General features: G+C 49.1%; 2 protein-coding genes across 20 annotated transcripts in view; both read left to right on the forward strand.

The window, feature by feature from the left end:
• MSI2 (musashi RNA binding protein 2) overlaps positions 1 to 27,933 on the forward strand; it is a 208,188-nt gene that overhangs the window by 111,259 nt on the left and 68,996 nt on the right. For all 19 annotated transcript variants that reach the window (XR_009279293.1, XR_009279294.1, XM_058854566.1 and 16 more), the window contains exon 7: positions 13,306 to 13,354. Coding sequence is in view for 17 of the 19 variants with exons in the window: in XM_058854566.1 (XP_058710549.1) it covers positions 13,306 to 13,354 (49 nt within the window). In the remaining 2 variants the exon portion in view is untranslated. The remainder of the gene's footprint in view (positions 1 to 13,305; positions 13,355 to 27,933) is intronic.
• Positions 1 to 27,933, forward strand: part of HEATR6 (HEAT repeat containing 6) — a 340,544-nt gene that overhangs the window by 111,230 nt on the left and 201,381 nt on the right. The gene's annotated exons all lie outside the window — the stretch shown is intronic.

Here is a 27,933-nt window from a genome sequence, read left to right on the forward strand (position 1 = left end):
TTTTTCTTCTAAATACTTCAGTTCCTAGAGTCTTGTGATTTACACAAGACTGTTCATTTTCATTTTTTAAACATGTTGTAGGAAACACCCTCAAAACACAGAACCAGGGAGCTGCAGTGTCAGCAGGTTAATGAATACTTTGCTGTATTATATTGAAGATCTGCTGGGTTTTTAGTGCTTCTTGTGATTTGCAAGTGGTGAGCTGTGGAACTTTAGGGTCTGAGTGAAAGAGGAACTGGGAGAGGGTAACTTTTTTAGGGTGTTCGGTGTATGGTATTTTCTGAGGTAAATCCATCACCACTGGGTGAACTTTGAGCTTCCTGCATTGAAGTAAATTTTACAGGAATAAGATGGAGTGGATTGCAGTAGAAAATGAGCAGAGTATGAAGATGAGGAGGAGTCCAAAGGGCCGGTGTCCTCCAGCTGAACAGCAAGGTTAAAATCTGCTCCAGCCTGACGTGGATCTGGGTGTGAGATCAGCCTTACTTATGAGAGGGGATAAATCTAACTTCTAGTGTACTTAAAACTGGGTTAGCAAAAACACAAGCAAAATACTGTAAAAGATGTTTGCCTCAGCCTTGCTGGGTGTGACAGAGCCTTCTTTTCTTTCCTTTAAATCCATTTCCCAGCTTGCAGCCACCACTTGGAAATGCCCAATTATAAATTTGTGAATCTTTTCTTTGCTTGTTTCCAGGTTTTCTTTCCCTTTCTCCCTTTCTCCCTTTCTCCCTTTCTCCCTTTCTCCCTTTCTCCCTTTCTCCCTTTCTCCCTTTCTCCCTTTCTCCCTTTCTCCCTTTCTCCCTTTCTCCCTTTCTCCCTTTCTCCCTTTCTCCCTTTCTCCCTTTCTCCCTTTCTCCCTTTCCCCCTTTCCCCCTTTTCCCCTTTTTCCCTTTCCCCCTTCCCCTTCCCTCTTTTTCCCCATTTTTTTTCCCTCTCTGCCTATTTTAAGCCTTGGCTCCAAAATGAACGCTCTGCTTCCCACAGTCCTTCATCACGCAATGTTTTCAGCAGACACTCCAGAATTAAACATGTACAATTTCCATAATACTGATTATCCCTGTTTAAGTGCTATTTTAGAGGGTATTAATTTCTGTTGCAGTAGCAGCCGCAGCACTTAGCACCACCAGCCCAGTTTTCCCTCTGTGCCTTAGGCTTGGCTTTGGTGTGAGCTGGGATTTAGCTGGAATTGCTCTCCACCGCTTTTAGCCCCTATTTTAGTGAGAAGGGAGGGGGGCAGAGCCATCCTGGCGAGGAGCTGGTGCTGGGCTGGAGGAAGGCTGCCTCTGTCACTTCTGATATTTTCTGGTTTTTGTATGCAGAAACACAAAGCACAATTAGAATACAGTTATATATCCTCATCGTTATTAAAGCTTGGATTAACATGACATAAAGTTTTGTCTGGGGAGCCTTTTGCTATGGCTCAGGGAGCATTTTTGTGTGACAGTAATAGGCTACAGTTAATATACTTGAATGATACCAGAATCTGTGTAATAAGACAGAACAAAGGGGGTTTATTTGAAGCTGAATTACAAAGGTGGAATTATCATTGTGAACAATCCACCAAGATCGCAGCTTAATTATTGTATCTGGCGTTATTTTGGTGAAATAATGTGGAGTCAGGGGAAGCAAAGTTAAAAAATATCTCTCCCATCTTGGAAGGATGTCTTGTCAGTCAGGAGGGATTGATGTGTGGACCTGTCACCTCATTCTTAACACCCAAATCCTCTCTTTGCCCATTTTTGCTGTTTGGTTGATTTACCGAGCCTGTTTGCCATGATTCAAGAGGCTCTTGTCACGTTTCTAGGAGAGATTCATCACTGGGACATAATCCATTCAAATAGCTTTTGGGCAAGAAATAAAAAGTATTTGAAGCCAAGAGGTTTCAAACAAACCGTTCAAAGGCAGCTGTTGGGTGCTGTGGAGAGGGAGGAGGGAGGGTGGGATTGTTCTCCAGGGCCTGGGGAGGAAAAGGAGTGAAAAGGTGGGAGCTTCCCTCGGGAGCAGCTCGGGGGGAGGCAGAATCTGGGGACTGGGGAGTCTGGAGTTGACAGGAGAAAAGACACACATCCTATGCACGTGGCCACCACAGGTTCAACACACATGGAAATGGCACCTGTGGAAAACTTGGGGCCATTTTCACCTGTAAAGCATTATTGAACCATGTTGCGTTTGTACAGACAGTTCTCCCCCTCTGCCTGCGCCCCGAGTCCTCGTGACACAGATTATAAGAGTGAGAGTAGGATTCTTTTTTAAATTTTCATTTATAAACTAAAGAGAATTATTTCTTTCTCACAGAAATCACTTTGGTGATGTCAGGAGCTGCGGAAAGTTGAATTGACTTCAACAACAAAAAAACCCTCTCACAACAGAACCCCTTGTTTTTTCTGCAGCAGCTCTAAAAGAGGAGTACTGTGGTTCCAGGATCCCGGCTTCGGTGATTACCCTGTAATCCCCGTGCTGTCCAGGGGTAATTAAAAATTGCAGCTGAACCTTGGTTTCAGATGCCTGGGTGAGGCTCTGTCAAGTTGATGAGATTTGGTGTTGCTGACACGTGTAAAAACTCAATTTAGCCAGCAGTACCCATCGTTCCTGGGCGTTCAACCCCTCTCCAAACAGGATGACCCCGGCGGAGCGGAATGCACACACCTCGGAGGGCTGGGGAGGGGGAGAGGAGCTGTGCCCAGCACAGCAGCACCACTAATTGCTTTCTTTTTAATATTATATTCAGCCTTAATAGCCTGCTCTCCTGGAGGGATTGCCTTTCCCAGCATTTATTACGGCTGGCTCCGGAGCCTGACCAGAGAGTGGGAAGGGGTGGAGCTGCAGGGAAGAGAATCAAGGTGGTACACTGAAATCCCATCCTGACAGCCCAGACTGGTGCTGCTGTCTGAGTGCCCTGATTGAGCTGGGGTGGAAGGGCCAGGCTGCAGCAAATGTCCCGAGGTCCTGAGTGATGGCAGTGGCATTTCACGGCCTCTGTGCTCCCCGCTCTGTAAACTCAGGCAGTGGCAGCGATTGCGGCCACGATTAAGTAAATGATGATTTCTGCCCTGAACAGGCTTTAAAAAATCATTCCCTCAAGTGCTTTGGGCTTCTGCCCTCTCATCAAGACTAACTGGGGTATTTTAAGAGGTACAGAAGAGTCCAAAGCCCCGAACAGCAGAAATCAGAGCAAGTGCTTTGTGTTGGTTATTTCTCCTCTCGAACTCGCTGTGGTGTGCGTGGTGCAGGGATGTGCTGGGGCTCTGAGCTCAGGGAAATCCACATCCCAAGCTCTGGGTGTTGTTGCATAGCTCTGGTCTGTCCAAGCAGGTTCTGAAAGCAAAACCAGGGACTTGTCTTTTCCTGTTCTTATCATTAATTTGTGGCAGCGGGAAAATCACTTCTGCTTCCTGTGCGTGGGCACTGTGAGCTGCCGGAGCAGCTCTGTCTGTGTGGGGGGACTCTGCTCCAACAGCCTGAAAGGAATTTTTATTAAAAAGTGGTAAGTCATGAGTGTAATGAGCTTGGTGAAAGTGCACCAAACCACTCTCTGACCACTCACCCTGTCAGCAGGCTGCACAGGGACCAGGGTTCGGAGTGTTCTGCACAGGCAGAGCTGCTCCAGCCACCATCCTCCACCTGCAAAGTCAGGGTTGGAGGGTGGGCTTGGACCCCCAGGCCAAAAAAATGGCACCTTCTGGAGTGCAGCATCATCCACACTTGTCATAGCAAGGGTCTGATTTGCAAATGGTTTTTCCATAAATTAAAAAAATCCCTAAATGTAGAAAGATAAGCTGTGTTTGATTTGGGGTGGAAAAACAAGGGTGGACAGTTCTATTTAGAACAAGCAGCCCTGGAAAAATATTCCTTAATATGCAAGACAGTATGTGAAAAGAACAATAAAAGGAAAAAGGATCCAGCAGGAAATAAAATGAAACTTTTTTTCATTACAGTCAAAGAGAACTTAGATGAGTTTTCCTTTCCTAATAAACTGAAGTTTGATTCTGCAGCTGAGCCTTTAGCTGGAGCTGGCTGTGGCAATTGTTCATCTTTTTTTTTTTTTCCTTTCAAATCTGGGCAATAAAAAAGCCCTTCATGCATCAGGAAGCCTCGTAATGCAATCCTTGTCTTATCTTCACACTTATTCAGCAGGTATTTACGAAAGGGCAGCAGGAAGCTCTTTAAACCCGATCCTGTTCCTTTGCTCAGGATGTCTCTTAATCAGATCTGTCCCTGAGTCTGGCCTGCCCTGGGACTCTGCTGCAAAGGCATCTGTGAAAACACCCTGGCTTTCTTGGGAATAGAGTTTTTCTCAGTATTCTCTGAGCTGAGTTTCTGTGTGTGGCTTCAGGGCACTCAGTGAACGCCCACAGGTTATTCATGGGATCCCAGGATGGTTTGAGTGGGGAGGGACATTAAAGCCCATCCAGTGCCACCCCTGCCATGGGCAGGGACACCTTCCACTGTCCCAGAGCGCTCCAAGTGTCTGTTCAGCCTGGCCTGGGACACTTCCAGGGATGGGGCAGCCACAGCTGTTCTGGGCACCCTGTGCCTCCCCACCCTCAAAGTGAGGAATTTCTTCCTAATATCCCATCTAAAGCTACTCTCATCGTCTTGGTGGCCTCTTCTGGACTTGGCTGCTGTGGCTGCAGCAATGCCAGGAGAGAGGCAGGTGCTGAACTGGTGCTGTGGTTAAATGAAACAGCAACATCCCTCTTGCTGCAGCCAGAAAGGAGGGCCCGTGTTTAAATCTGGCTTTCCAGGCAGTGCTGCTGCTAAAACCCATCAGGGGAGGAGGCTGCCTCTTCTTTGGCTGGGGCTGAAACAGCCCTGGCACTTCCAGAATGGGCTTCAGCCAGGCCTGGTGGGCAGCACCCTCAGTATTGTTTGGAAAAGAAAACAGATTGCAACTTTGCAGTGCTAATATGCAAACGAGCACGGTGAAGGGAGGAAGAATTATTTCTGCTGACGGTGCCTAATGTTCCGTGAAAGTAAAATCACCAACGCCTCGCACCTGGCTGGCTGGAATGCTGAAGGAGCAATGTTCCAGTGCTGCCAGAGGAGAGGAGAGGGGTCCTGCCCTGCCCCACAGCACCCCCTGGGCACTACCTGGATGGGCAGGCCTGGCCTGGGAGCACCTGAGGGGGTAAAGGAGCTGAGCTCCTTCGAGCTTTGGTGCTGTCGACTCTTGTGATATTTGATCTATTTAAGCTTCAGCGAGTGATGCGGTTGCATGGAGTTCTCAGCCATTGCTTTCCAAAGAGCTGCAGTTCTCCAGCCTTTCGACAGCAGAAGTTTAAACCTGTAAAACCCAACAGCTCCAATGGCAGCCCCAGAAGAGTAGTTTAGAATTATTACACATGCATTTAAAAAGTACCCCTTGTGTGGGTTTGCTTTGTGTTTTTATCTGGTGGTGGCTCCTTCAGGCAGGTGGGGAGAGCACATGGAGCAGGATGATGGAGCTTGGGTTCTTCATGCCATTGTGGATCCCACAAGAAGACATTTGCCAAAAGTTCATGTGTTGGGGAAGTTTACAGAAAATAATGCACAGTATGTGCACATGTGCAAGGAGATGGGGGCCTCAGTAAACAGATGGAGAAGGATGAGTGTGGGAAGGGGATCCCCCGATGCTGGCAGGGAACCCAGGGCAGAGTTCCAGGATGGTGCTTGGCTCTGGGGCCACGTGTAGGTCACTAAAACGCCTGTAACTCAATTTCCCTTCTAGTCCCACCCTCTTCCTTGTCTGTTAGATGGGTAAAACACAAGGATGTTTTGAGGCAGGGTGAATTAAGTGTTTGTAAGGGAGCCTGGATCCTCTCCAGCAGATGTTTGGAACAGGATTCTGTTCTTGCCTCTCTGGGGAAGGGCGGTAGCGGGAGCTCCACAGTTTAACCCCAGTTTCAGATTGAATGACTGGTTTTAGCTGCTGTGGCACCTCTGTCTGTGGCCAGGTCAGAGTGTGTGTGTGTGTGTGTGTGTTGCACTGATAGGTACAAAGTGTGTCATCACAGGAGCCCTTGATTTATATGACATGTGCCATCTGTGCCACTGTCCAGAGCTATTTCAGGCATGTGGGAAGTCCTGGCTGGTGGCACTCTGGGACCTGCTGCTGTGCCTAGAGACACTGAGGCCGTGAGCCTTGGGCCAGTGGCACAACCCTGCCCGTTCTCAGCAGGATCCTGCTGTTCTGCAGTGAAATCTGAAGCTTGTGGTGCAGTTCTCCATCGGTGAAGGGCTCTAACAGCACCTGGTGGGTTGTTCACCTGTCCTTGGGGGTCTGTGTGTCTGCAGTGACCTCGAGCAGCTGAACCTCAGGTGCAGGGTGGTTGAGTGTACCCCCTGTACCCTATTCCCTCGGGATCCCAGAGCCCTGGCCGCAGCTGGACGTTGGTTCCCTGTGGGACAGGGATGTCCCTCCGGCTCCTGCGCTCTCCCAGCCACACTCTCGGGCCAGCTCCTGACTCTCTTAGTCCATTTCAGAACTACAGCACTGGAACCTATTTTCCCATCAAGCTAAGGAGACCCAGGGGAGAGCTGCCTGTGCTGCGGGCAGAGATCGTTCTGGACAATTAGACCTGGCAGCGGGACTTGATTGCAGAGTAACCCCAGCCCAGGCTGGGCTCTGACCAGGCAGCTTTTCTGTTCCCTAAAAGCACAGCCAGCAAATGCCCTGCAGCTGGGAGAGGGGAGCTCTGGCTCTCCGTTGTCTTCAGCTGGACTTTCATAGTGAAACGCATCCGTGGAGTATCTGGTGTTGCAGGTAGCTGGGAGGTGAGGGCCACCTGCCTGTGTCCAAGGGCAGGATGAGCTGCCTCCCGGGATCCTCTGCTCTGAGTCCCATTTTCATGCAGGTACCCCAGTGTCTCTCCCTGGATGTGTGGGTGTATCCTCCCCTTTGGAGAAATGTCCCTGGCAGTTTATCCATTCCCAACCTTTCTGCTGCTGGAGAGGTTATTGCCTTATGCCACTGGTCTGCCTTTCCCTTCTTCTTATCACCACCTTCTCTGCTGCAGCCCCAGAGGCTGAAGAACTGTTTTTATGTTTCTGGGTTCTTCCTTGGTTTGGTGGGGTTTTTCGCAAGAGCCTGTATTCCCTGTCGGTGTTGTTAACTAACAAACAAAAATCCAGCTTTCCACAGCAGGTAAAGAAACACTGCAAGAGTCCTCACGTAGTTTATAACTTGATGGAAGCTTTGCTTTCATCAATACTACATGTTATTAATGCCAGAGAAGGAATTAATGAGAAATCGTCTATGAAGTCATGTTTAATTTGTCCTGCTGTGGAAAGCTGTTTTTTTCTGGAGAGCATTAGTCATTCTTACATCCCCCTTGGTAGAGTAAGCGTTGAGTAACGTGTTCGTGTTTTGCAGGAGCATTTTGAAGTCCAACAGTAGCCACAGTGCTTTTTGGCAAGCGTTGGGGATGCTCTTTGCCATGTCACGGCTGGTGAGCAAGCCCTGAGATTAACGTGATTGAATGACTGTTTTAATTTCAGCCCTGATGGAGCAAAATTAGTTACAATGATATGTGTGTGTTGAATAAAATTGTAGTTTTATTAGCTATAATTGCTGAAGAAGACTTTTTAAAGCCTTGACTGCTGGGGGGAAAAAATTGCTAGCACTGGAATTTGTGCTTGCACAGTATGGCATTGATTGTTATCGCGGTGCAGAATCTGTCAGCCCGCGGTTGGGAAGTTGTCACCACGGCACACTGGGGAGGGCTCAGCCAGGGACCTCAGCCTGTGTCCCCAGCACCCCAGGGAACACAACCCACATCGTGCCTGCTCCACAGAGGAGGTGAAGCCCTCAGCAGGGAGTTGAGAGCCGGGGCTACCTCGGGAAGCTGGAGTGGCACTCTCAGCCTGGAGATCCCTGCTTCACTCCCTGGGGCTCTGGCCAGGATGGGATCAGCGGGGTGGGGTGGTGGCAGAGGGACGAGCCACGCTCTGGGTTGGGTCTGGGGTTGTCATCTGTGCTGGGACACAGTGCTGAAGGAACCTGGGTGATGGCCAGGGGGACTTGGGCAGGAGACAGGGCTGTGCTGGGAGGAGGGGAGAGTGTATGACAGAAAGAGGGGGGATAATTTGTTTCTTTGTTTAATTCTGTTGTAATCAAGCCCAGAGGCCTGGTGTGGGGGAGACATTTCAAATTGTCTGCCATGCAATAGGCATTTGTCTTAATTTATGTGGGGGGAGGTTGTAAATCTGCAGGAGCGCGTTCACATGCGCATTTAAAATAACAGCACCTGACAGTTCACTGGCAGCTAAGAGGTTTTTCTGCTTCAGAAAACAAAATATTGGAGGAGTTGTGCAGTGTGGATAAATAATTTGAGGAATTAGACCAGAATATCCAGCACACTTTTCTTAGAAGAGCAGAAGAGGTGATAGACCTGTAAAGTTCATGAGTCAGGGATGGAGGGAGGAGAGGCACAACCAAATTGTGTTGGGACTGAACGTTGTCCTTCAGTAATTCCTTCCCTCCCCAGATCCAGCTGGAATTGCCACTGTTCCATTCCAGCTGTAATGCCGTTTGTCTGCCCTTATTCTTCTTTACCTTGAAGGGATGGAGAACATAGTGCCAGATCTGCTTGGGAGTGTGGAAAACAACCCCTCCACCCCAGGGAGACACTTGCAGGAAGCACAGGAACACCTCAACCTACTCTGGATGTGTTGGAAACTCAGGTTTTGGATCAGGAAAAGCCTTCCTGGGCTGGATGAGGTGGCATAAAGGCTGCTGTGTGTCACTTCAGTGTAGTTATGGTGGTTTCATTCTGGAAGTTTTAGTCAGTGAGTAAACTTGACTCAAATGGAAGAACCAGAACATGGAGCTGGCGTGGTGGTGGGTGCTGCTCCTGTGCTCATTCATGTACAGGAAGGTTGGCTTCACAAGGAGGGCCCATGGGTACCTCTTGGGTCTGTGTTCATGTGAGCATCATGTGGTTGGAGAGATACAGGATGAGGCTTAAAGTGTTCCAGAAAAAGAAAATGGTTTGGTCCTTCAGCCTTCAGTGGCAGCACAGTGCTCCAGCTCCTGCAGCACCACCCTACAGATTCTCGTGGAAGCACTGCTGGGTTTTGCAGGGCACTCAGCCTGTTGGTTACAGTGTGAGTGACTGTGGGCCGTGCTGGCTCCTGCTGCCTCATGGAAAAGAGGAGTTGAAAATCCCAAAGAGGAAAGTAGGAGGAATGACTGGAGAATACTGTGTTCTTGTGCTGGGCTAGATCACTTGCATTAAATTCAGAGACTTTCTGAGTACAATTAATAGTCATTTTATTTAGGTCACCCTGGTTTTGTTGCTTTAAATGTATGCCTCCATTAAAGTGGAAGAAAATCAAATACATTTATCTCCGTGGAGCCTTTTGTGAACTGGTTGGGCATATTTTAAATAACCCTGGGAACTGTTAGGATTATTAAAGCCTTTGGCTCCTCCAGGTTTTTTTTCTTTCCTCCTATTCTCCCCTATTCCTCCTTCCAGGCAGTGAGTAATGAAGTGGTAGAGCCCTTCCTTTTCTCAGAGCCCCAAGTGGATTGGAAAAAAAAAAAGAAGTTAAATAAACTGAAGCCCATTAGTTAGGCTTTATGTAAGAAACTGGGTCTGCATTGGCTGTATGGATGGGCTGTGCTGGGACAGAGGAGTCTGGGGGCCTAAGTGTCCATTTGTAACCAGTGTTCACTGGCAAGTCTTTGTTTTCTTCTTTTTTTTTTAGTTACCCTAAGTCCTGAGACTGTTCATTTTGTAACTCACTTGGTGCACAGAATGAGTTCAGAATAATCAGCTCCTGTAAGCCTCCATATCGAGCCGTGCTCCGTCTGGGAGAGGCTGGGGGCTTGGGTTGCCTGCTGGTGTCTGGGTGCCCTGCATGGAGGTGGCTCAGCCTCCCCCTCCTGTGCTGGGGCACCCAGGGCTTCGCTGGGGGCTGAGGTCCTGCCTGGTGGGTGAATTCCATCTTCCAGTCCTGCTTCTAACCCTGGAAAAACCCTCCTTGCTTCTTGTATGCAAAGTGTGAGCTGCATGTTCTGAGCTGAGCCCTGGAAAACTCGCAGTTGAGCATCTGTAAAACCCTGGGCGAGGTGGGCTGGAGGAGGGGGTGCCTTGGGCAGTCACAGCCCCTGAGTGTGCTGGAGTTTCGGCTGCGGGTTGTTGGTTTTTTTCCCTTCCCCTGAAATGGGGATCAATTTGCTTACTACAGGGTTTACTGCTGGTTACCTTGACTGTGTCCCTTATTTCTCCTTGATGAAAACTTGAACAAGCCGCTTGTGTTTGCTTCACAGAGAACCGTGAGAAACGGGCTGTGTGTGTGAGGCAGTGTGGTTTGCTCATTCTATTCAGCCCTTTGTATATTCAAATTCTTCTAGTTTGAGTTCTTGCTGTTCTGCCAGATTTCCATACCATTGATGGGTTTTCTGCATTAATAAGTTTCTCTCCCCCCTCCCTCCCATACCCTCGCCACCTTTTTGCAACTGGTGAAAAGTTTTTCTAAGCGTGCTGCCCTCTCCATATTGATTTTCTTCTCCTGCTTGTCTCACCAGCTCTTAGATGTTTTATTTTGCAAAGCGTTAATAGAATTTTCCTTTTGCCACTGCACTTTATCTATTCAGGAGGTTTCAAGAAGTCTCATTGTGTCACCGGACTATGGAGGAAAGAGGCTATTCTTCTGCTACAATGGCTGCCCTAAAAAATAACGCAGGGTGGGGTAAGCACAGAAAGGGCAGAGACAGAGATAAAATGTTCTGACCTTAGGAAAGAGAAAAGATAACCAATTAGACATTGTTGAAAGGGCACCAGCTGGCTCAAAGAACACCCCACTGATAATTTTTTCTTCAAGGCATACTTGGGCCACGTCTGAACTCGGCTGCAGAGACGCTCCCCCCGTGCAGGTTTCATGTGTGAACTGTCAGGGCTGACCCTTTTTCAGGGAGCTGCTGCCCAGCCCTAATCCCAGCAGTTGGTGCTGTTGGAGGGGGGAAGTGCCTGCTTCAGGGTGCCTGTGCTCCTCGGGGCCCCAGGAAACCTCCCTCCTGGATTAGCCCCTGCAGCCTGTGCTTGTTACTGCTAATAGGGATTTATTTGCATAAAAAAGATTCCTGCCAAGATCATCATTCCAGCTTGGTACGCATGGCACAAAGCCCTGCTTGCCCAGAGGGTGGTGTTGCATTGGACAGGTGGGAGAAGGGAAGGGGACTGCAGAGCCCAGTGTAGTCAGGGGCTGTATCCAGAGCCCCTCAGCCCTGCAGTGCAGCCCCTCCTCTGCCCTGGCAGCCCTTGGAGAAGCACAACGAGGCTGCACAGGCGGTTCAGGGCTGTGCTGCTGCTGAGACATGGCCATGCTGGAGCATCTCTGCTCTCCCTAACCAGCACCCCAGTAATGTCCTTGCAATAGGAGGTGTCATTTTGGCAGGACATGTGGGTCCAGCCTGGAGAGCCTGCACGCAGGGTCGGGGGACAGGGACCTCCCTGAGCTGCTGGGTCTGTGCTCCTGCACATCCAAGAGCTCTTGGGGCTCTGGGATGGGATTGGAGGGGGAAAAGTTCCATATCAAACCTTCTGCAGCAGGGATTGAGTGGGGACAGAGGGTGGCTGGTGTAGGGAACCAGGAGGCACCAGGAGCTGCGATGCCCCAGGACACAGCAGCAGGTGCAATGTGTAATTTTTGGTTCCAGTGCGGCCAAGACCTGTGAGAATGAAAAATAAAGATTGCTGAGCAAACATAACCCTGGGGCAGAGATAAGCAGCGTGCAGGGTGAAGGGCAGCCTGGTCCTTATCTGCCTCCTGGTATTGCTCATCCTGGTGAGTTTTCCCCCTTGGAGGGAAGACAGCAGGACAAACAGCTCCGTGCTTAATGCAGTTTGTGTTTTGCAGTGCATCAGCATCTTCAGGTCTCAGTCAAGATGGGTATCAGAAGACCTGCAGTTCTGCACTGTCTCAGGCCATTGCTAGCACTTTCTGCAAACCATTTTGACTAAAAAAGTTAAGAACCACTTAAGGAGAGACAGGTTTTCAGATAATTTTAGGCATCATGTAAGGTCTTGCTGCATTTTATTTTTTTCAATCTCCTGGAACATATTACAGTCCTTCAGAACCTCAGGAGGTTCAACTTGTGTTTTCACCACTTTCCCAAACTCTCCCCAGCCAAGGCTGAGAGATTTTTCACAGGCATAGGCTGGATGTCTGTCTGCTGCCTAAGAGGACATTTGGGGGGACCCTTTGGTGGCACTGTGTGAGATGAGGAGACCATGTAACTGCATTGTAAATCACTTAGCTAAAATAAATGATTTATAAAAGCCAGAGTAGAAGCACAGGGAAGTACAGGAAGAATTACTGGTGGGGGAAAAAAAAATCCCAAAACCTCAAACAAACAAAACAAAACAAACAAAAAATCCCAAAGCCACACCCCAGACAAACAGAAGAGTCCTTTAGAGGATAAAACATTTTCTTTAAAGTTCTTCTCCCTTCCTGTAGCACCTTCTATAATTCAATATTATAGGTTTTCATCATCCCTGAGTTTACAACAGGGAATTGCAAGTCTGTAATTTCATCTCAGAGCTTGCCCAGGACGTGTCCAGTGGCAAACGGGACCCACCTGCTTCCATTCCTGCAGCCTCAGAACAGCAGCTCAAGGTGTGATAGTGCTGGGAAGTCAGCCCCAGCACAACATCCTTGTGCAGTAAGTGCAAAATTTTAGGTGTGGCTGCACAGATTAAATGGAGGTGGAATAAATCATGCAAATCCTAATGAAAGTTGAAAGCAATTTGGTTGCACTTCAATACGTTTCATCAGTCATCTCTCTTCTGAAGTGGAAATGCCGAGCCTGATGCGAATTAAAGTTTCTCCCTCCCCCCTCTCCCCTCTTTCCTCCAGCTTTTCAAAAGCCCTTTTTGAAAACCTCTGAATACCTTTCTTGGCTGACCAGATTCTACCCTGCTCTTACCTCTTTCAACCTAATTCTCAGCCAAGACAGTGTCTCCAATTTGGAGAAGTCATGGGTTTGATTTGCATCCCCACTTCCTCCCTTGGCCCTTCCTGGTCTCCATGAAAGGGAGATGAGGCACGGCCGGGGATGGATGTGAAGAGGAAGAGTTGCTGAGATGGCTGTTTAGGGCCAACACTTTCATTGGTCACTTTTCTGCTTCAGGATCAGATGTCAGACAGGGCAGGGAGAGGGAGAAAGCAACAGGTTTCCAAAAGGAGAAGCTGCCTCTGGCCAAAACCAAGGAGTTCTGCTCTGTCCAGGCTGCTCCTGCCCGTGTCCCCTCTCCCTGGTGTGTGGTGTGGCTGAGTTGCCAGCGTGTGTTAAAGCACAACTCTCCCCTCTTTGTCTTGCAGGTAGAGGATGCCATGCTAATGTTTGACAAGACGACCAACAGGCATAGAGGTAAGAGGGATTGGGAGCTCTGACCTCAGAGTGTGTGGGGAGCATGGGGGAGCAAAAACCCGATTCAGTGAGATGAGCCGGTGGCTAAATCCATGGCACTAAATCCCCTGTCCTGCAGGGAGCAGAGGAGGGGCTGGTTGGCATGGAATGCCCCAGGCACGTGGATTTTCTTGTTAGAAGTGACTTTCCTGGTCAGTGTAATGACCTTTCTTTGGGAGGACCATGGTCAGGCTCCCGGAGAGAGTAAATCCCGTGGAGCTGGATGTGCTGAGGTTGCTGGGAAGCAGCGGGTTGTACTGAGGTGGCTGGCATCAGTTAAGCTGGGCATAAATCCAGTTAAACTGAAATACCAGGAAATGAAGGTGCTAAACCCTTCACTGGGATTGCTGGAGTTCTGAAGCTGAGTGAGGGCTGCTCGTCCCCCAGCAGTGGTAGCTCAGAACAAGCAGGATCTCCAGAAGAGGAATTTCCCTGCACATATTTCATGAGGGAGATGAGGTTTCATTGTTGCTTGCACAGGTCTGTGAGGAGGCGCTGAGGGTTATTTTCTCTGTTAGGGCATTTCTTTCAGTGGAAATAAACGATGCTGCCCTGTCTCTGGGAGAGCTGCTCCCGTTCCTGCTGTATTCCCCTGGGCCCTGGTCCCAGGGCCCCGCTCCCTGCCCTGCCAGGGAGGTGGATTCTGTGCCATGGTTCCAGAGGCAGCGCCTGGCTCTGGCCCTGGCTCGATCTTGTCCCAGGCATGGAGGTGTTGAGTGCTCTCAGTGGTTTGGGGAGGCTGCCATGGGTGGGAAGGAGCCTGTGCCCATCAGGGGGAGAGAGGGGCAGCCCTCCCCACTCCCTTTCATCTCTGCACAGGGTCTGAACCACTCAGTGCTCTGGAGTTTGCTGTAACAAGAAACTCGGGGTGAGCAGATGGCTGGGTGAGTCAGGCAAGCATCCGGGATAGCATTCGCTCCCTCTCCCTCCAGCAGCTCCCCCCAGGCACTGATTCCTGTCCCAAGTCAGAGATTGTAGTATCCTGGCAAGTTCAGCAGCAACAAGCAAAAGACTTCCTCGGGAAGATCAGCTCTTGAGCCAGGGAAGGTGTGTGAACAGCCAGTGGCTTTCCAGGGACCTGTCCAAAGCTCTTGCTTAGGTTGGGAAGTTCAATCCCTGACAACGTCTTTTTATATCCAGGGAATTTTCCACCCTTCCCCACGCAACCGCCCTTAAATGGGCCATAAATACTCTTCTTCATTCAGGATCTTGGCACTTTGTTTGTTGCATTTAAAAGCTGCCTCATGTGGAGCTTTGGTGCTGGGCACAAGGGCCCCATGGCCCTGTGGTCTGGGGGCAAGGAGAACGGGAGGGCTGTGGTCCCAGTAAGGCATGTCCTTGGCAGATTTGGTCTCTGACACAGGTGGAGGTTGTCTCCATTTGCTGAAATGGCCCAAATCCTGGAGCTGGGTTTCCACCTGTGCCTGCAGTGAGCTCTGTTCTGCCCACCAAGCTCCCTGTGGTCTCAAGGTCTCTTGGGCTCTGCTGCCGGGAGGGCAGGAGGCTCTGCAGGGACACTGAAGCAGAGCAGGGCTGTGTGAGCCCTTCCTGTGCTTCCTGCAGGATGTTTGTCTGCTGTTCCTCAAGGTGACCCCTGCAGTGTCCCCGCCGTGGCTCTGTGCTGCTGTAAGCACTTCCCGAGGCGGGAGGCCACGGCAAGTGTCGGTGCCTGTGCTCTGCCAGTGCTGAGCTCTGCTCTAGCAGCCCTGCTTCAGCGTTTCTGTGCTCTTTGGGGAGGCTGCAGGATTGAGCCTGGGTAATGAGCCCCGCAGGATGGATTCCTTGTCCAAAAGCATCTTTCCACTGACTTACCAGGAGTAAAGGTCTGCTGAAGATGAGGGCTGCAGCTCTGGAGGACACCTTAGTTGCCATGAAACCTTTTGGGTTTTCCACAAAGGGCTTTTTTCCCCACTGTGTGTGTTGAAGATGAGAGGCAACAGGTCATCCTTTTTTTCCCCCTGGAATTCTGTGAATTTATTTCATCGGCTAATTTTTTTTAGAAGCTTGTTTTTCCTACACGCAAGCCATGACATTTTGCTCCCCATTAGCATCCCAGTGTAAGTTTGTGGATGGGATCTAAGTTGGGAGGACCTAAAAGCCCCAAAGGACCAAAAGCAGGCTCCAAATGCCAGTGGGTGGAGGTGATGTTACCCCACAACCTCCCCTGTGCTCCATGGAGTCCTCTGCACCTGGGTCTGTCACCCTGGGGATAGGCTGGGCTGGAGTCCCTCTCCTGGAGAAGGAAGGAGTTCTCTGGCACACAGGAGACTCAGCTCTGTTTGGGAGGCTGTATCCCAGAGAACAGGCTTACCATTGCTGGGTGAAGGGCAGTGCTGCTTGTTGGCTGGGATTTGCCAAAATTCCTGCGAGCAGGGAAGCCAGGCTGGTGCCGAGGGGCTGCGCAGCTGCCAAAGGACAGAGAGGGCTCAGCTCCGGTCCCTTGCCCCTGCCAAGTACAGGTGGAAGGAAAAATCAAGTGTAAAAGGCAGGGTAAGAGTCCTCTTCATCTTCACACTTAAATTTGTCCAGCTTTTTGTGGCATTTTTTCCTGCTCTGTGCAGGTAGCTAGTGCTAATCAGCCTAATGAACTGGCTCAGGGCTGTGGTGATGAAGTGAGTTCTGCCGCCTCAACCGCCGATAAAATCACCCCAGATTTTACAAATTGTGACACTCTGATTGTGTTGGAAGCGTGTTTAAAATGCGGTAGCGTGCAGCAACAGTGTTAATGGCAATTCTTAAAACCACTTGTGGGTTGCAATCTGTATCTTCAAATTAGCCACAGGAAAGAGAAATGGCAGATAAAATATCCACTGTGGTTTGCTGTCGTTAGTCTATGCCTGGAATAATCATTGTGGGCATGGAAAGGGAAAAGGATTAAAATTCACTCCCTACTGCTAGAAGGCGAGATAAATTTTCTTGCAAGAAAATTGAGAACGTTTGTTGACATAATTCTGGCACGTGTGTGTTGCTCCTGTGTGTGTCTGTACACACTCCTGTGTGTCTGTAACCTGCCTGCACCAGCACTACTTGGTGGAAACGCGGGGATTGAGCCAGGCAGAGGAACAGGGGTTTTCAAAACTGCTCACCCTGGCTTGAAAACCCCACCCAAGATAGAACTTTGTGCCTGGCATGGAGCACTTCGCCTCTGTGGTGGACTTGATCTTGGAGGTCTTTTCCAACCTTAATGATTCTATGATTCTGTAACCTTAAAAATGCCATCAGGCCAGTCATGCTGTGGGTATTTTAATGTCCAGCTATTCCTGGATGTTCTCTAAGGAAAATAAGACTCAGCTCTTGCATTTTGTGCTGTTTAGCCATATTAAAGGCAGGCTGCAAAATCTGTGTTTAATTGGAGTATTTTTGGTGTTTGTAGGCAAGATAACCCTAGAATCACTGGGATATCTCCTACCAAGAGTTCCTCTGGCTGTGACAGTGGGCACACAAAGAACCAGCACTTGATAAACAAATATCTCTGGGTCAGCTTGTTTAGGTGCCATTTATTTTTTTTTAAAGGAAGTGTTTGTGATCCTCTATTTCTGTACTACTGTATTCCTGCAGTCTTCTAAAAACCACACACAAAAGTTCTCCCAACATTCTGGCAGATCACTTCTCTCACTTTCTTCACTGCCTAAAATTTCATAAAGCTGAAAATTGCTGGGTCAATCTTGAAAGGATTCAATAATTGGAAAGAAAGAAAAAGAAAAAGAAAAAGAGGGTGGTGTTATTTTGTTACCCTTGCAAAGTGCAGATAAAATCTGGAGTTCAGCATTAGTTATTGATCTTTGGGGGTGGAGGGAGCCTGGCAAGGATGATGATGTCCTTCTAACTTCATTATGGAGAGGAGCTCCAGGAAGCATTTCAATGTGCTGGGGTGGGGGCTGTGCCCTTGGGCTGTGCTCCTGCACGCAGGGAGGGTTTGTTGTTTCCAGCAAAGCTCAGAAAAAGCACTGGACACAGCAGGCTTTGAGGAGGAAGAGGGAGGAAGGGACAGTTGGATCAATCAAGGGGTGCAAGAGTGGGCTGTCCTGAGCTGATCCCAGCATGAGGTAGAGGTAAGCCAGGAGAAGGGGGTACAGTGGTTCCTCATCTCAGTGGGATGCTCTTGGTCCCAGCCCTGGGTGATCCCTGCCCGGCCGGTGCCCGTGGGTGTCTGCAGCCTTCAGCCACTCCAGAAACTGTCCAGGACCTGCATCACAACAGCCCCATGCCTTGGACTCAAAAAAAACCTGTGATTTTGAGTGAGTGAATCCCCCAAGCTGTAATTGCAGGTTTTGAGTGTAATACTGTATGTTTTTCAAAGCTGTCCAGCCCCTCTGAGTTATTTTCATATCAATTAACCCTCTTGCACAGTTAAGGGTGGCAGCAGAGAGAGGAGGGAAGTGACAGCGTGTGACTGGGACTCCTTTAATCTTAAAACTAAACAAAATTAAAGCAAGGCAGGCTGTCTGTGAGGTACAGCCAGCATCCTCCGTGTTAGGGGTTAAAACACCTCCAGGGACAGACCTGATTGTGGCAGAGCTCTGCGCTCACCTGGGCTTTTGAGCTGTTGCAGAGTTCTCCTGTTCCCTGTGCTTGTGAGGAGGGTGCCCAGGCAGGGGCTGGGTGGCACCTGGGTGTGTCTGGGGCTGGGTGGTGGCTGAGCATCCCTTTGGCTCCCAGGCCCTTGCAGGGGGCACCAGGACACTGCTGGCACCTTCATGTGGCATCGTGGACACTGCTGTGCCCGAGGCTGGGGGTTGATGTGAACCCACAGAACTCAGACCCCCATCCCACCAAAACCACTCCCCAGAGCACAGGGGCTCTCCCATCCTTGCCACGGGCTCTGCTCTCAGGGAGGAAGGTGAGGGTCGAGCTTCATGTCTGTGCTGTGTCCATCCAGCAGATTTCAGTGCATGAAAGCAATTGTCCAGGTGGAAGCAGTTGGCATAATGGTTGTGTTTATTGGGAGAGCCAGGAGTGATGCTGTTAGAGAGATATCGTCTGTGCCTGGGCAAAGGAGGCTTTTCTGAGGAGAAAAATAGCCTTTTGTGTTCTGTCCGGCTGCCAAAACCTCAGTTCTGGAGCTGATCTCTGAAGTTATAATTGACATTTTTATAGATGAGATACAAATATAATTAAGTCACTGCAATTATTTGTTTATCGCCATCTCCCTCAAGTTAGGCAAGGTCATGTGCATTTAAAAATACATCCCCAGGCAGTTTTGAGAAAAGAGTACTTAAAATGTATAGAAATAATTGCCTAATTTGGTCATTTTGAGTGTAGCTTTTCTTGGCAGCAGCCTGGCTGTAGCACCGAGCATCCTTAGAACTGCTTGGAAGGAGCCTTCCCTCAGCCCACAGATTGTGCCTTTTAGGAGGATGGGGCTGAGGGAGAGCTGCTCCAGCAGGTCTGACCCACAGATCTGGGGAAAGCATCCACAGACACGGCAATAAAGTGCTTTAAGGGCTTTGGATGAAAAGTGTGACATAAGCTATAAATGGAGGCAGTGTTATTGTTATTGCTTTCCGAGATGAGACGAGCTTTTATTCCCCTGTCAGCTGTATCACTTCATAAATGGGACTCCAGAGAGTGCGGTTGTTTTGCGGGAAGCGCTGGCTCCACACCGCTCCCTCCCCGTGAAATCCATCCCAGGGACCTGGGGCTGGCAACAGAGAGATTTAACCCTTGGTGACAGAGCTGAGGAGTGTTTGTCTTCTCCAGGGGGTATGGGGAGCAGTAACTGCACACAGGGGGTTTGGAGAGATTTTTAAGCAAATATTTGCTTCTAAACTTCACGTGAGGGCTGCGAACATTCATTAGTTAATATTATTTACTATTTACACACCTATCAGTGAACACCATCAGTCACACCTGTCTGTTTGGATTGCAGCAGTGACATGTGCCATGTTAATATTTTATATGTGTGTGTTTTTAATATTACATCCCCACTTATAAATATTCATTTCTTAAACACATTAACGGCTGCAACGCTGCAGAGCAGCACTGACATCTCTGCTCTGTGTCACCAGTTCTCCTCCAGACTGGGGGATCCAAAGTGGGAGCCGGGATGGCATGAGGAGAGCTGCTCTGCTCTCAGGGCTGGGGGCCAATATTCTTCCCAGTATTCCCATTTGGCACCAGTTTGCCCCCCTTAGGCTCTCATCAGGTGGTGGGGACTGTGAGCATCCCCCTGGGCAGGGTGACGGCTGCTCTGGGGCAGTGCCGTGCCCGTGGCTCACTCAGCTCTGTCCTGCTCCCTGCCTCGGTGTTAATAAACACAAAACAAAAAGGAAAAGCTGCCAGTTCTTGGATCCAGCTCCCTTGTCTTTTAATTTCCTGGCCGGTGCCTGTCGCTGCTGCGTCGGGGCACCTGACGTGAAGTGTAAAAATAAACAGAGTCAGGGCGGTGTGAGCCCCGCATCCCGGCGGACTCCGGTTGGGAATAGCAAATCAGGCTCCTGGCCACGCTTTTCCAGGCGATTATGGAACGTCTCGAGTGGTTACCGTCATCCTGCCCCTGGCCTCATGCTGGATAATGCCACCTGAGGCTTGCAATAATTGCCCAGCTCTGTACTGACTGTCAGACCTTATTGCTTAATTTTGTACCCGTAATGAAAATTCCGTCCAGAGATGAGCGAGCAGCTGCCCTGGCTGGGATGCACCCAAGGAAGAGATATCTGTGGGTGCCTTCTCTGAAGAAGGGGAGAGGCTCCACTTGCAGCAGCACTCAGGAAGGGGGCTGGCACTTTTTGTTCTCTTGTTTAGCAAACAAACTGCAGTAGTAATACTAACTAGGAAAAAACGTCCCTCCTGTAAACCTCCAGTAAAGGCTGCAAACTCAGCCCAGCAATTAGTTTGGAACCTCCGGTATCAGAGACTTCACATTAAATATCAACTTTAAAGCACATTATAAAGGACAGTCAGGTTGTACACTCATTTGTATCTTGTCTTCATGGCCAATGTGGGTGAAGAAATCACTTAATTCCCTGTGCCCTGAGTGAGAGCCCTGTGCAGCCTGACCCTTCTGGCTTGGATTTATCCAGCATCCTTTCAATCAGCCCTTGTACAAGTTGAGAAGGCTGAAGGGCTCAGTCCCTTTAGTCCTTGGTGCTCGCCCTCCCCAGGATGGAACAGCTCAGGAAGGAACCTCAGAGCCAGTGAGCTCAGCTGTCAGGGGAAGTGCAGCATCTTCTGAGGTACCTGTGCACAGGAGATCTGAACCAGCTTTTCGAGTGCCAGTTGAGCTTTCTGGGGTGCAGTAAAGGATGGGTTTGCAGATGTGAGTCTGATGCCTCGGCTGGGAAAGCAGAGGCACAGAGATGGGAGAGAGCAGTGCTGCTCTTGCAGCTGCCTGTGGTGTCCAGGGCAGGATCACGAGCAGGAACAGGACATTTCCTTCCTGTGGAACTGCAGTTTGTGGTCTCTGTCTTGAAGAGGAAAACCTTCATTCACTTAGTCCTGAAGTGCATCAATAAGGCAGCTAAACCACAGTTGTACTGGAGAGGGCAGAGGAAATCAGCGCAGCCTCTCTGGTCTCTGCAAGGTTCTTCAGGAAACATAAAGTGAGGGTTGTGCAAATATTTCTGAAGTTTTCTAAATGATGATCATAGTTCTGTCACACTTGCAGGGGGTGAGCTTGTGTTAGGGACACCACATCGTGTGCCCAGCTGAGGCTGCCTTGAGGAGTGAGGTCATTCAGTACAAGCTCAGTTTGCCTTCTCACTGTCACTGCCAAGCAGCCAGTTTGAGTGACAGAGAAATTAGCAGAAATTCTGATGATCTCTGAGCAGAAAGAAACCCTAAAAGCCACAAATAAGTTCTTGCTTATGAATCCACCCAGCTGATGAAACCCAACCCCTTTTGCTTCCCAAATGCAGGAGCCAAGTGATTAGCAGGGAGCACTCTGAGCCTTGTGGGACTGTTTGGAAATGTTAATTGAGGAAAGGCCAAAAACAGGAGGAGAACAAAATGCAACATTTCCATAGACGGGCAGTCTGCATACAACAGGCAGAATTAAAATCAGCGTGGTGACCTTGAGAAGAGAGGCAGCTCCTCGCAGCATGCCCAAAAATGTGATATGAAAACAGGGAGAGACGCTGTCTCACTCGCTCCCTGGTGTGTTGGCTCCTTCTCCCAGTGGATCACAGGGAGCAGACTGGGCAAGTCCTCTCCAGTGTGCACGGGGGGAGCTTTTGTTTTTCATACACCTGTGCTTTCTGTTGGTTGGGTTTGATAATGAATCTTGTGGAGCCCTTGCAGTGAAGGTGAGGAGGATGCTGCAGAAAAGGGGCTGGTTTGTCACCCTGGAGTCGCCTCTGGCAGCTGTGCCCAGGCCCCGGTGCTGCTGAAGCCTGTAATTGTACAAGGTCATTGCCATATGTAAAAGGCTCCTGGTGATCTGTTTAAACTGATAACACATCCCCTATCCCCTAAATCTTGAGATTCAGCAGAAACAGAGGTTACAAGGATAATGCTGGTAACGAAGCTTTTGCTTTTGAGCCTCCTTCAGAGCAGGCTTCACCACTTGCTCTGCCCATCCTCACATCCTTGGCTGTGGTTCTGTTTCTGGACATTTAAGTGTTGGGAATTTGGGGGAGATGCTGATCCAAGCTGTAGGTGCACCTGGGCAGGTACCTGAACATGAGCTCAGGTGTGTGTCCCTCCCTGGGGAGCAGCAATTGCTCCCAGGGTTGTTTGTGCAAGGCAAAAGCTCCAAGTGGCTGCTGCCGAAGGAGGACTTTGTCAGGGGGGTGGAAATGGAAGATTTCTTTAATTAGTTTGATTAAATGTCCTGGCATGGAGTGATTTTGCTTATCCTGTATGTTTTTTGTATATATAAGCTGAAGTAAGAACATCTGGCACTTTTTTCACTGGATCCGATAGAATAAGTTGAAAAATGGCTTCTTTCAGAAAACTGCAGGTCGGCACATTTGGGTTGTAGGTTTTATCTTTTTAATTTATTGAGTGTTTTCTGGACCAGAAAACTACCTTCAGCCAGAGTAGTAATTCACAGATTGCTCCCCATGTTAAAACACCTTCCCAGTTCTGAGAGCTTCCTGAATTCTCTGCTGTGGGAGGAATCAGGAGTGAACAGATCCAGCACCATTAACCCTCCTTAACCCTCCTGTGAGTGATTCCAAAGCCCTTTGCAGTTGTGTAGGGAATGCAGCCCCGCATTGTCCCAAGGAATCCCAGGTCAGATGTGGGAATGGGAACGGTGGGCGTGGATCCAGGCTGGGTCTGTGGCTCATGCTTGGACCACAGAACCATCTCTCCATGTTCACTCTCACTGGGACATTGCCAGCCCCAGTAGAAGTCAGGTGGGAGTTGAGAGGTGATGGAAATCTTCCTCCTCACCCCTTGCAGGAGTCACATGTGAACACACATGTTCCACAGAGCACTGGAAATTAGGGCAGGATCCATAGGGAGAAGTCTGGCAGGAGAATTTGCTTCCTTGTGGCAACAAATATTCCCCTGTCAGCTCCCAGGGTGTTCAGATGAGCTGAAATCACTTTAAATCTTGTTGAGGGCTTGGCTTTTGCCATTTCTGTTCCTGTTCTAGTGGTTCTGTTCCTCCTCACCCAAAACCCAAACTAATAAAGGTAAAAATATTCGCTTTTGTGCTGCCTGGATGCAATTGAAGGAAAATAAAAAAAATCAGATTACAGAAGTGTGGAATTTGTTTCCCGTTCCCCCACTTCTGGTAGTATCCCACAGGTTTTCTCCTGGCCCTTTGGCCTCTTTCTGCTCCTTCCCTGACAGGGCAGGAGCACAGAGCCTGTTCCATATCTGCCCCCATGGTTCAGGAGGGTTTGGGAGCAGCAGGAGGGTGGTGGGAGCTGGAGATGGGCTGCAAACCTGCCTGGCTGCCCGGGGAAGGAGCAGCTGCAGAGGCAAGATGGGAGCAGCTGTGGGTATGAAATTAGTCATTCTATGAAGAAATGGATTTGATAAATAATAAAACAGTGGTATTAACAACAGATGCTTTCCAGGTCAGATGACTTTGATAAAAGCACCCAACAGCCGTGGGTAATGGTATGAAAAATATGTATCTATATTTATAGATCTATTTATATGAAAAGGCATATAAATAAGTGTGTGTGTATATGCTCTCTGTAAATGTACCTGACATTTTATTTCTGGTTTAAAATGACAGTGGAAGTGTCGCTGCTGCCGTTCTTCACAGGCTTTGAGACTTGTCAAGAAAACCTGAAATTTGATCAATTCCCCGAACCCGGAGCTCCCTCCCCTCCTCTCCACAGCACAGGCTCCATTTGTTTTTATTTCATACCTTTTCATTTTGATAACTGTTTTGATTTGTAAAATACTATGCCTTATACAATGTTTCCTTTATGATGATGTAGTGCGCTCTTCTTATCTTTCACCTTAAATCTTTGATAAGAGCATTTTAAAAATGAAATTGCTACCTGGCACCATTACACACTCCTGGCTGCCTGCCAGCAAAGACGGAGCTGCTGGAGGAGAGAGGAGAGGAGAGGGGCTCTGGAGAGCCTTCCCGAGGAGTGCAGGAGCTGGGCTGGGATGGAGGAGGCTGAGGAGGGGGAGGAAGCTCAGCAGGGCTCAGTCCTGCAGCCAGGGTCAGTGCCAGCCCTGGTCCTGCCGTGCCAGCGGTCTCTGAGCAGTCCCCTCTCTAACCCTCCTTTCTAAATTCCTATCCAGCCACTGACTGTCCTCACAACCACACTGGGGGTACGGGAAGCCTGTAGGGGTCACTTTATTTTCCCCTCAGACTGAACTTTGGGAATGTGATGTTTTGGTAGGGTAACCCAGCGCTACTGGAGTTTCCAGCACATCCAAGTAATTGAAATGTTTTTGGATAACTGTTGGTTTGCCGTGGAATGTGATTTATCGGGGGAGGCATCAGCAGTGGGAATATCAGTAAATAGAACTGTCTGACGTGGCAGGTCATTTTTATTTTAATGTGGTAGATTTAATGAACTCTGGTTGTTATAATTCATGGCAGTGGTGGAATGCATCCATCCCCTCCTGCTGACATTCGTTGTTGCTCTGTCCTTCGTTAGTGCTGTCGTTATGGCAGGAGAACTCCACTCTCTCCTTTGCATTCCCAGAGTGCCAGGGTTTGGCTGATAAATTGTTGCCTTTTACATTCAATACTATTAGCAATAAACGTAGCCGGAAACTTCCCCAAGCAGTTCAGGCATTATCAATTATTATTATTTATTGAATCTCTTGAAAGGGTGTTTGCAGAGGCTGGTGGATGTTTCCCAGGTGCTGAGGATGTGGCTGTGGTCATTCCTGCCCTGACACCTTTCTGGGACTTTGTCGGGTGGGAGAGCGTCGAGGTCAGAGCCAAGAGCAGCCCCCACATCTGCTGTCAGGTGATTTAATAGCATTTGTCTCCAGCCTAACCCAATCTATCTCACCTCACTAAGAAGAAAAAAAAAAAATAATCCTGCATCAAAATTACTGCTTTTGGAACTGTCTTGTCTCTTTTGAGTAGGAACTGGAGACAACTAGACAAGCTTCAATGGAAGCGAATAAAGAAACGTTACTTTGTGAACACAATCTTCTGGTACCAGTCACTTCTCAACAGCCATTCAATCAAAATGCTAATGGCAAAGGCAACAAGGGAGCGAGGTTATTGTAATCCTAATTGATAGGCTGCAGGGATGGGGTTTGATAAGTGCTGTTGAAGAGATGTTTTTGAAATATGATTCCCTTTAATTACAATGATACTAATAAAAACTGAACAAATGATTTGATGATAGTTTTCTAGGTAACGGCCTGAAGGCTTTTGTTCCAGTTATTTTGGAAGTTTTTTGTTTTGTTTTGTTTTTTAACCAGAAATTAAGGCAATCACCTTAAAAATAAAGCCGTAGTGGCAGGTAGTGACTTTATCTTGACTTGCGTGGCTACTTTGCATCAGAGTTAATACTGTCACATCTGAAGCTCTTGCATAAGAAATCCAGTCATTTATTTATACAATAGACTTTGCTGAAAGCCCACAGTTGAAGCCACATTGCATGTAGGAATGCATTTAATATCTCATGCTTATAATAATTAGGATCAATTATGCCAGTGAGGATTTGAAAATACATTTTGAGGGAGGGGCTGAAGGGTATTCACGGGGGTTTTACAGCACATCAGGAGCACGGGGTGGATGGTATGAATGGAGATCGTTTGCATTCACTAACAGGGAGCTCCAAACTTTCCCAGGGCATCAGTGTCCCCTGATGGGTGGGAGAGCTGTGCCAATGCTCTGTGTTCTGTGACTTGCATCTTGCCTCTGGAAAAAGGAGCACAAAGAGAAAGGGGAGATCTGTCAGTGACAGGCAGCCTCTGTCTCAGCTAATTCTTGATGAATTAATTGATAACAAAACAAATAATTTTTTGAGGGAGTGTGTGTTTTGCTGTTGTTGGCGTGGGTAGGGGCTCCTGGGACGGGGAGGATGCTCTCTCCTGCCTTTCAATTTGTCAAGCTTTCTCTCAAAGATCTGCCAGAGAAGAAAGGGTAATTAATAGGCTTGAAGTCATTTCCGATGTGTCAGTATTTCTGCCTTGCTTCCAAGTGATAATGTTCGCTGGCTCGAGGCCTCCGGGGAGCCTTCCATCTTATTAACTTGTCTAGGAGAAACAGTGAGTGGGGACAGCTTGGGCCAGTGGGTGACATGAAATAAGGATTTGTGCTGCAGCGAGCTGTAAACACGGGGGCCAGTTGAGTAAAAAGTGGAAAGGGAAAAAAAAAATAAAGGAAGAAAAATATATTAAAAAGGCCACTGGTCACAAGTGTAGCTGATGGGGGCGGGGGGGGGGGGAGGATGTGCTTTATTTAGGGCAGCCTGTCCTCAGTGCCTAGAGCTGGAGCTGATATTGTGCTGTGTCACCCATGGCCAACTTCAGCAGTACCAAAATTGGGTCCTGGTTCTGTCTGGGTCCTGCTGAGTCACCTGTGGTCCAGTCTGTGGCCTTTGCTGCTGGAAAACCTTGTGTCCGATGGGCTCTGGGGGTGTTTCATTTTAACCAGAGGTAAACACGGAAATCTGGGGCTGTGCCATGCATTGGGTGCCATCCTGCCGAGCACAGCCGGGCACATGGAGCCACCGCCCCGAGCAGCTGCAGGGCCAGCAGTGGCTGTGGGATGCTCAGGCTGAGGCACTGGGAAGGGACCCGTTTGTCAGGGCTGGGTCCCTGTGCTCCCGGCTCTGCTCTGCCAAGTTGGGTTGGCAGCTCTGGAGTGTTTCTCAATTGTGTTTGAGAACTTCAGTGTCGGGCTGGGGGCACTTGGGTGTGAAAAACCGCAGGGATTGAGTAACCCTGCATCCCTTACAGAGCCTGGGACACGCTGGCACTTGCACAACAGCCCAGTGGGGCTGAGCAGCAGTGACAAGGGCCCCAGAGAGGCCCTGGTGAGGGAGCAGTGCTGTGCAGAGATGGGGAAAAGACCCCCTTGTGCCATGTAGTTCAAAAGGTGCTCTTTGCAGCTCCTCGAGTTGTCCCTGGCCTGGGGGAAGCGTTTTTGTGTCTGGGGAGGGGGCTGCCCGTGCTGCAGGAGGGCTCAGGCCCCGGGGACCAGTAGAGCCCTCGGCCGGGCACTGCCCAGTGAGGTCCGGTCAGGACTGCCCACGCTGTCAGGGGAGAGATCTGCTGGTTGTAGCTGGGATCTGGGCTGGATGTGCTGGGTTCCCAGTTGCCTCTGGCTTCAGTAACAGCTGGAGGACAGGCTGGAAGGAGGGACGAGGGCAGAGTGAGGAGGGGGTGCCGGTGCAGCTGAGCCCAGCCCAGCCCTGCTGAGCGCCGCTCTGACCTTCACGGCAGATGTGCCCTTACATCAGGCTGGTGCTGCAGCTACAATTTAACCTTCTTTGCTTTTCTTGGCTTGGTTTTAAGTTCTCCTCCACCGCACAAGCTTGAGGAGCCGCTCAGGAGGGACGCAGTGGGGACAGTGCCGGTCCCACCGTGGACGGGCTGTTCCCTGGGACTGTTCTTTGTGATGTTTTGAAGTAGCAAACCCCTTGGCGTTTTGGGTCACTGGGAAGGAACAGGATGTCTTTCACGTATTGACAGGTTTTTGTTCCTTTTCTTTTCTTCCCTGATCTCTCTCCCGTTTGTCAAGCTCACTTCTCCTGCTCCAGAGAAGTTATTATTGCTAAACATCTCTGACAGCCTCTTGGCAAAGTGTGAGGTGGCCGCAATGAAAGAAACAAGGAAGCCACCTCAAAGCTCTTCAGTGATTAAGCCACTTAAGTAGCAAGTTCTTCTCTTCCATTGCAGAGCATGTTTCTGCCCAATGGAGTTCCCCTTGCAAGTCCTTATTAGGGAAGCTCTGGTATAATCTAATTAAAATTTGGTTTAATATTCTGTGAAAATGAAAACTGAATCCTCCCTGCTCGAAAGAATGACCGTGCATGTATTAGTCCTCTGTCTTGTTGTTGTTGTTGGCTTATTCAAATATTAACACTGCCTGCACGCTCAAAATGATGGTTTGTGTCCATTAAGAGGGCTTAATTCCCAAATTTAATGATGAGTGATACACAGGAGTTGGTGAAAGCTGCTTGCTGGATATTTTTTATTATGTTTTT

This window comes from Poecile atricapillus, chromosome 21, assembly GCF_030490865.1.
Source record: "Poecile atricapillus isolate bPoeAtr1 chromosome 21, bPoeAtr1.hap1, whole genome shotgun sequence".
Lineage (NCBI taxonomy): Eukaryota > Metazoa > Chordata > Aves > Passeriformes > Paridae > Poecile > Poecile atricapillus.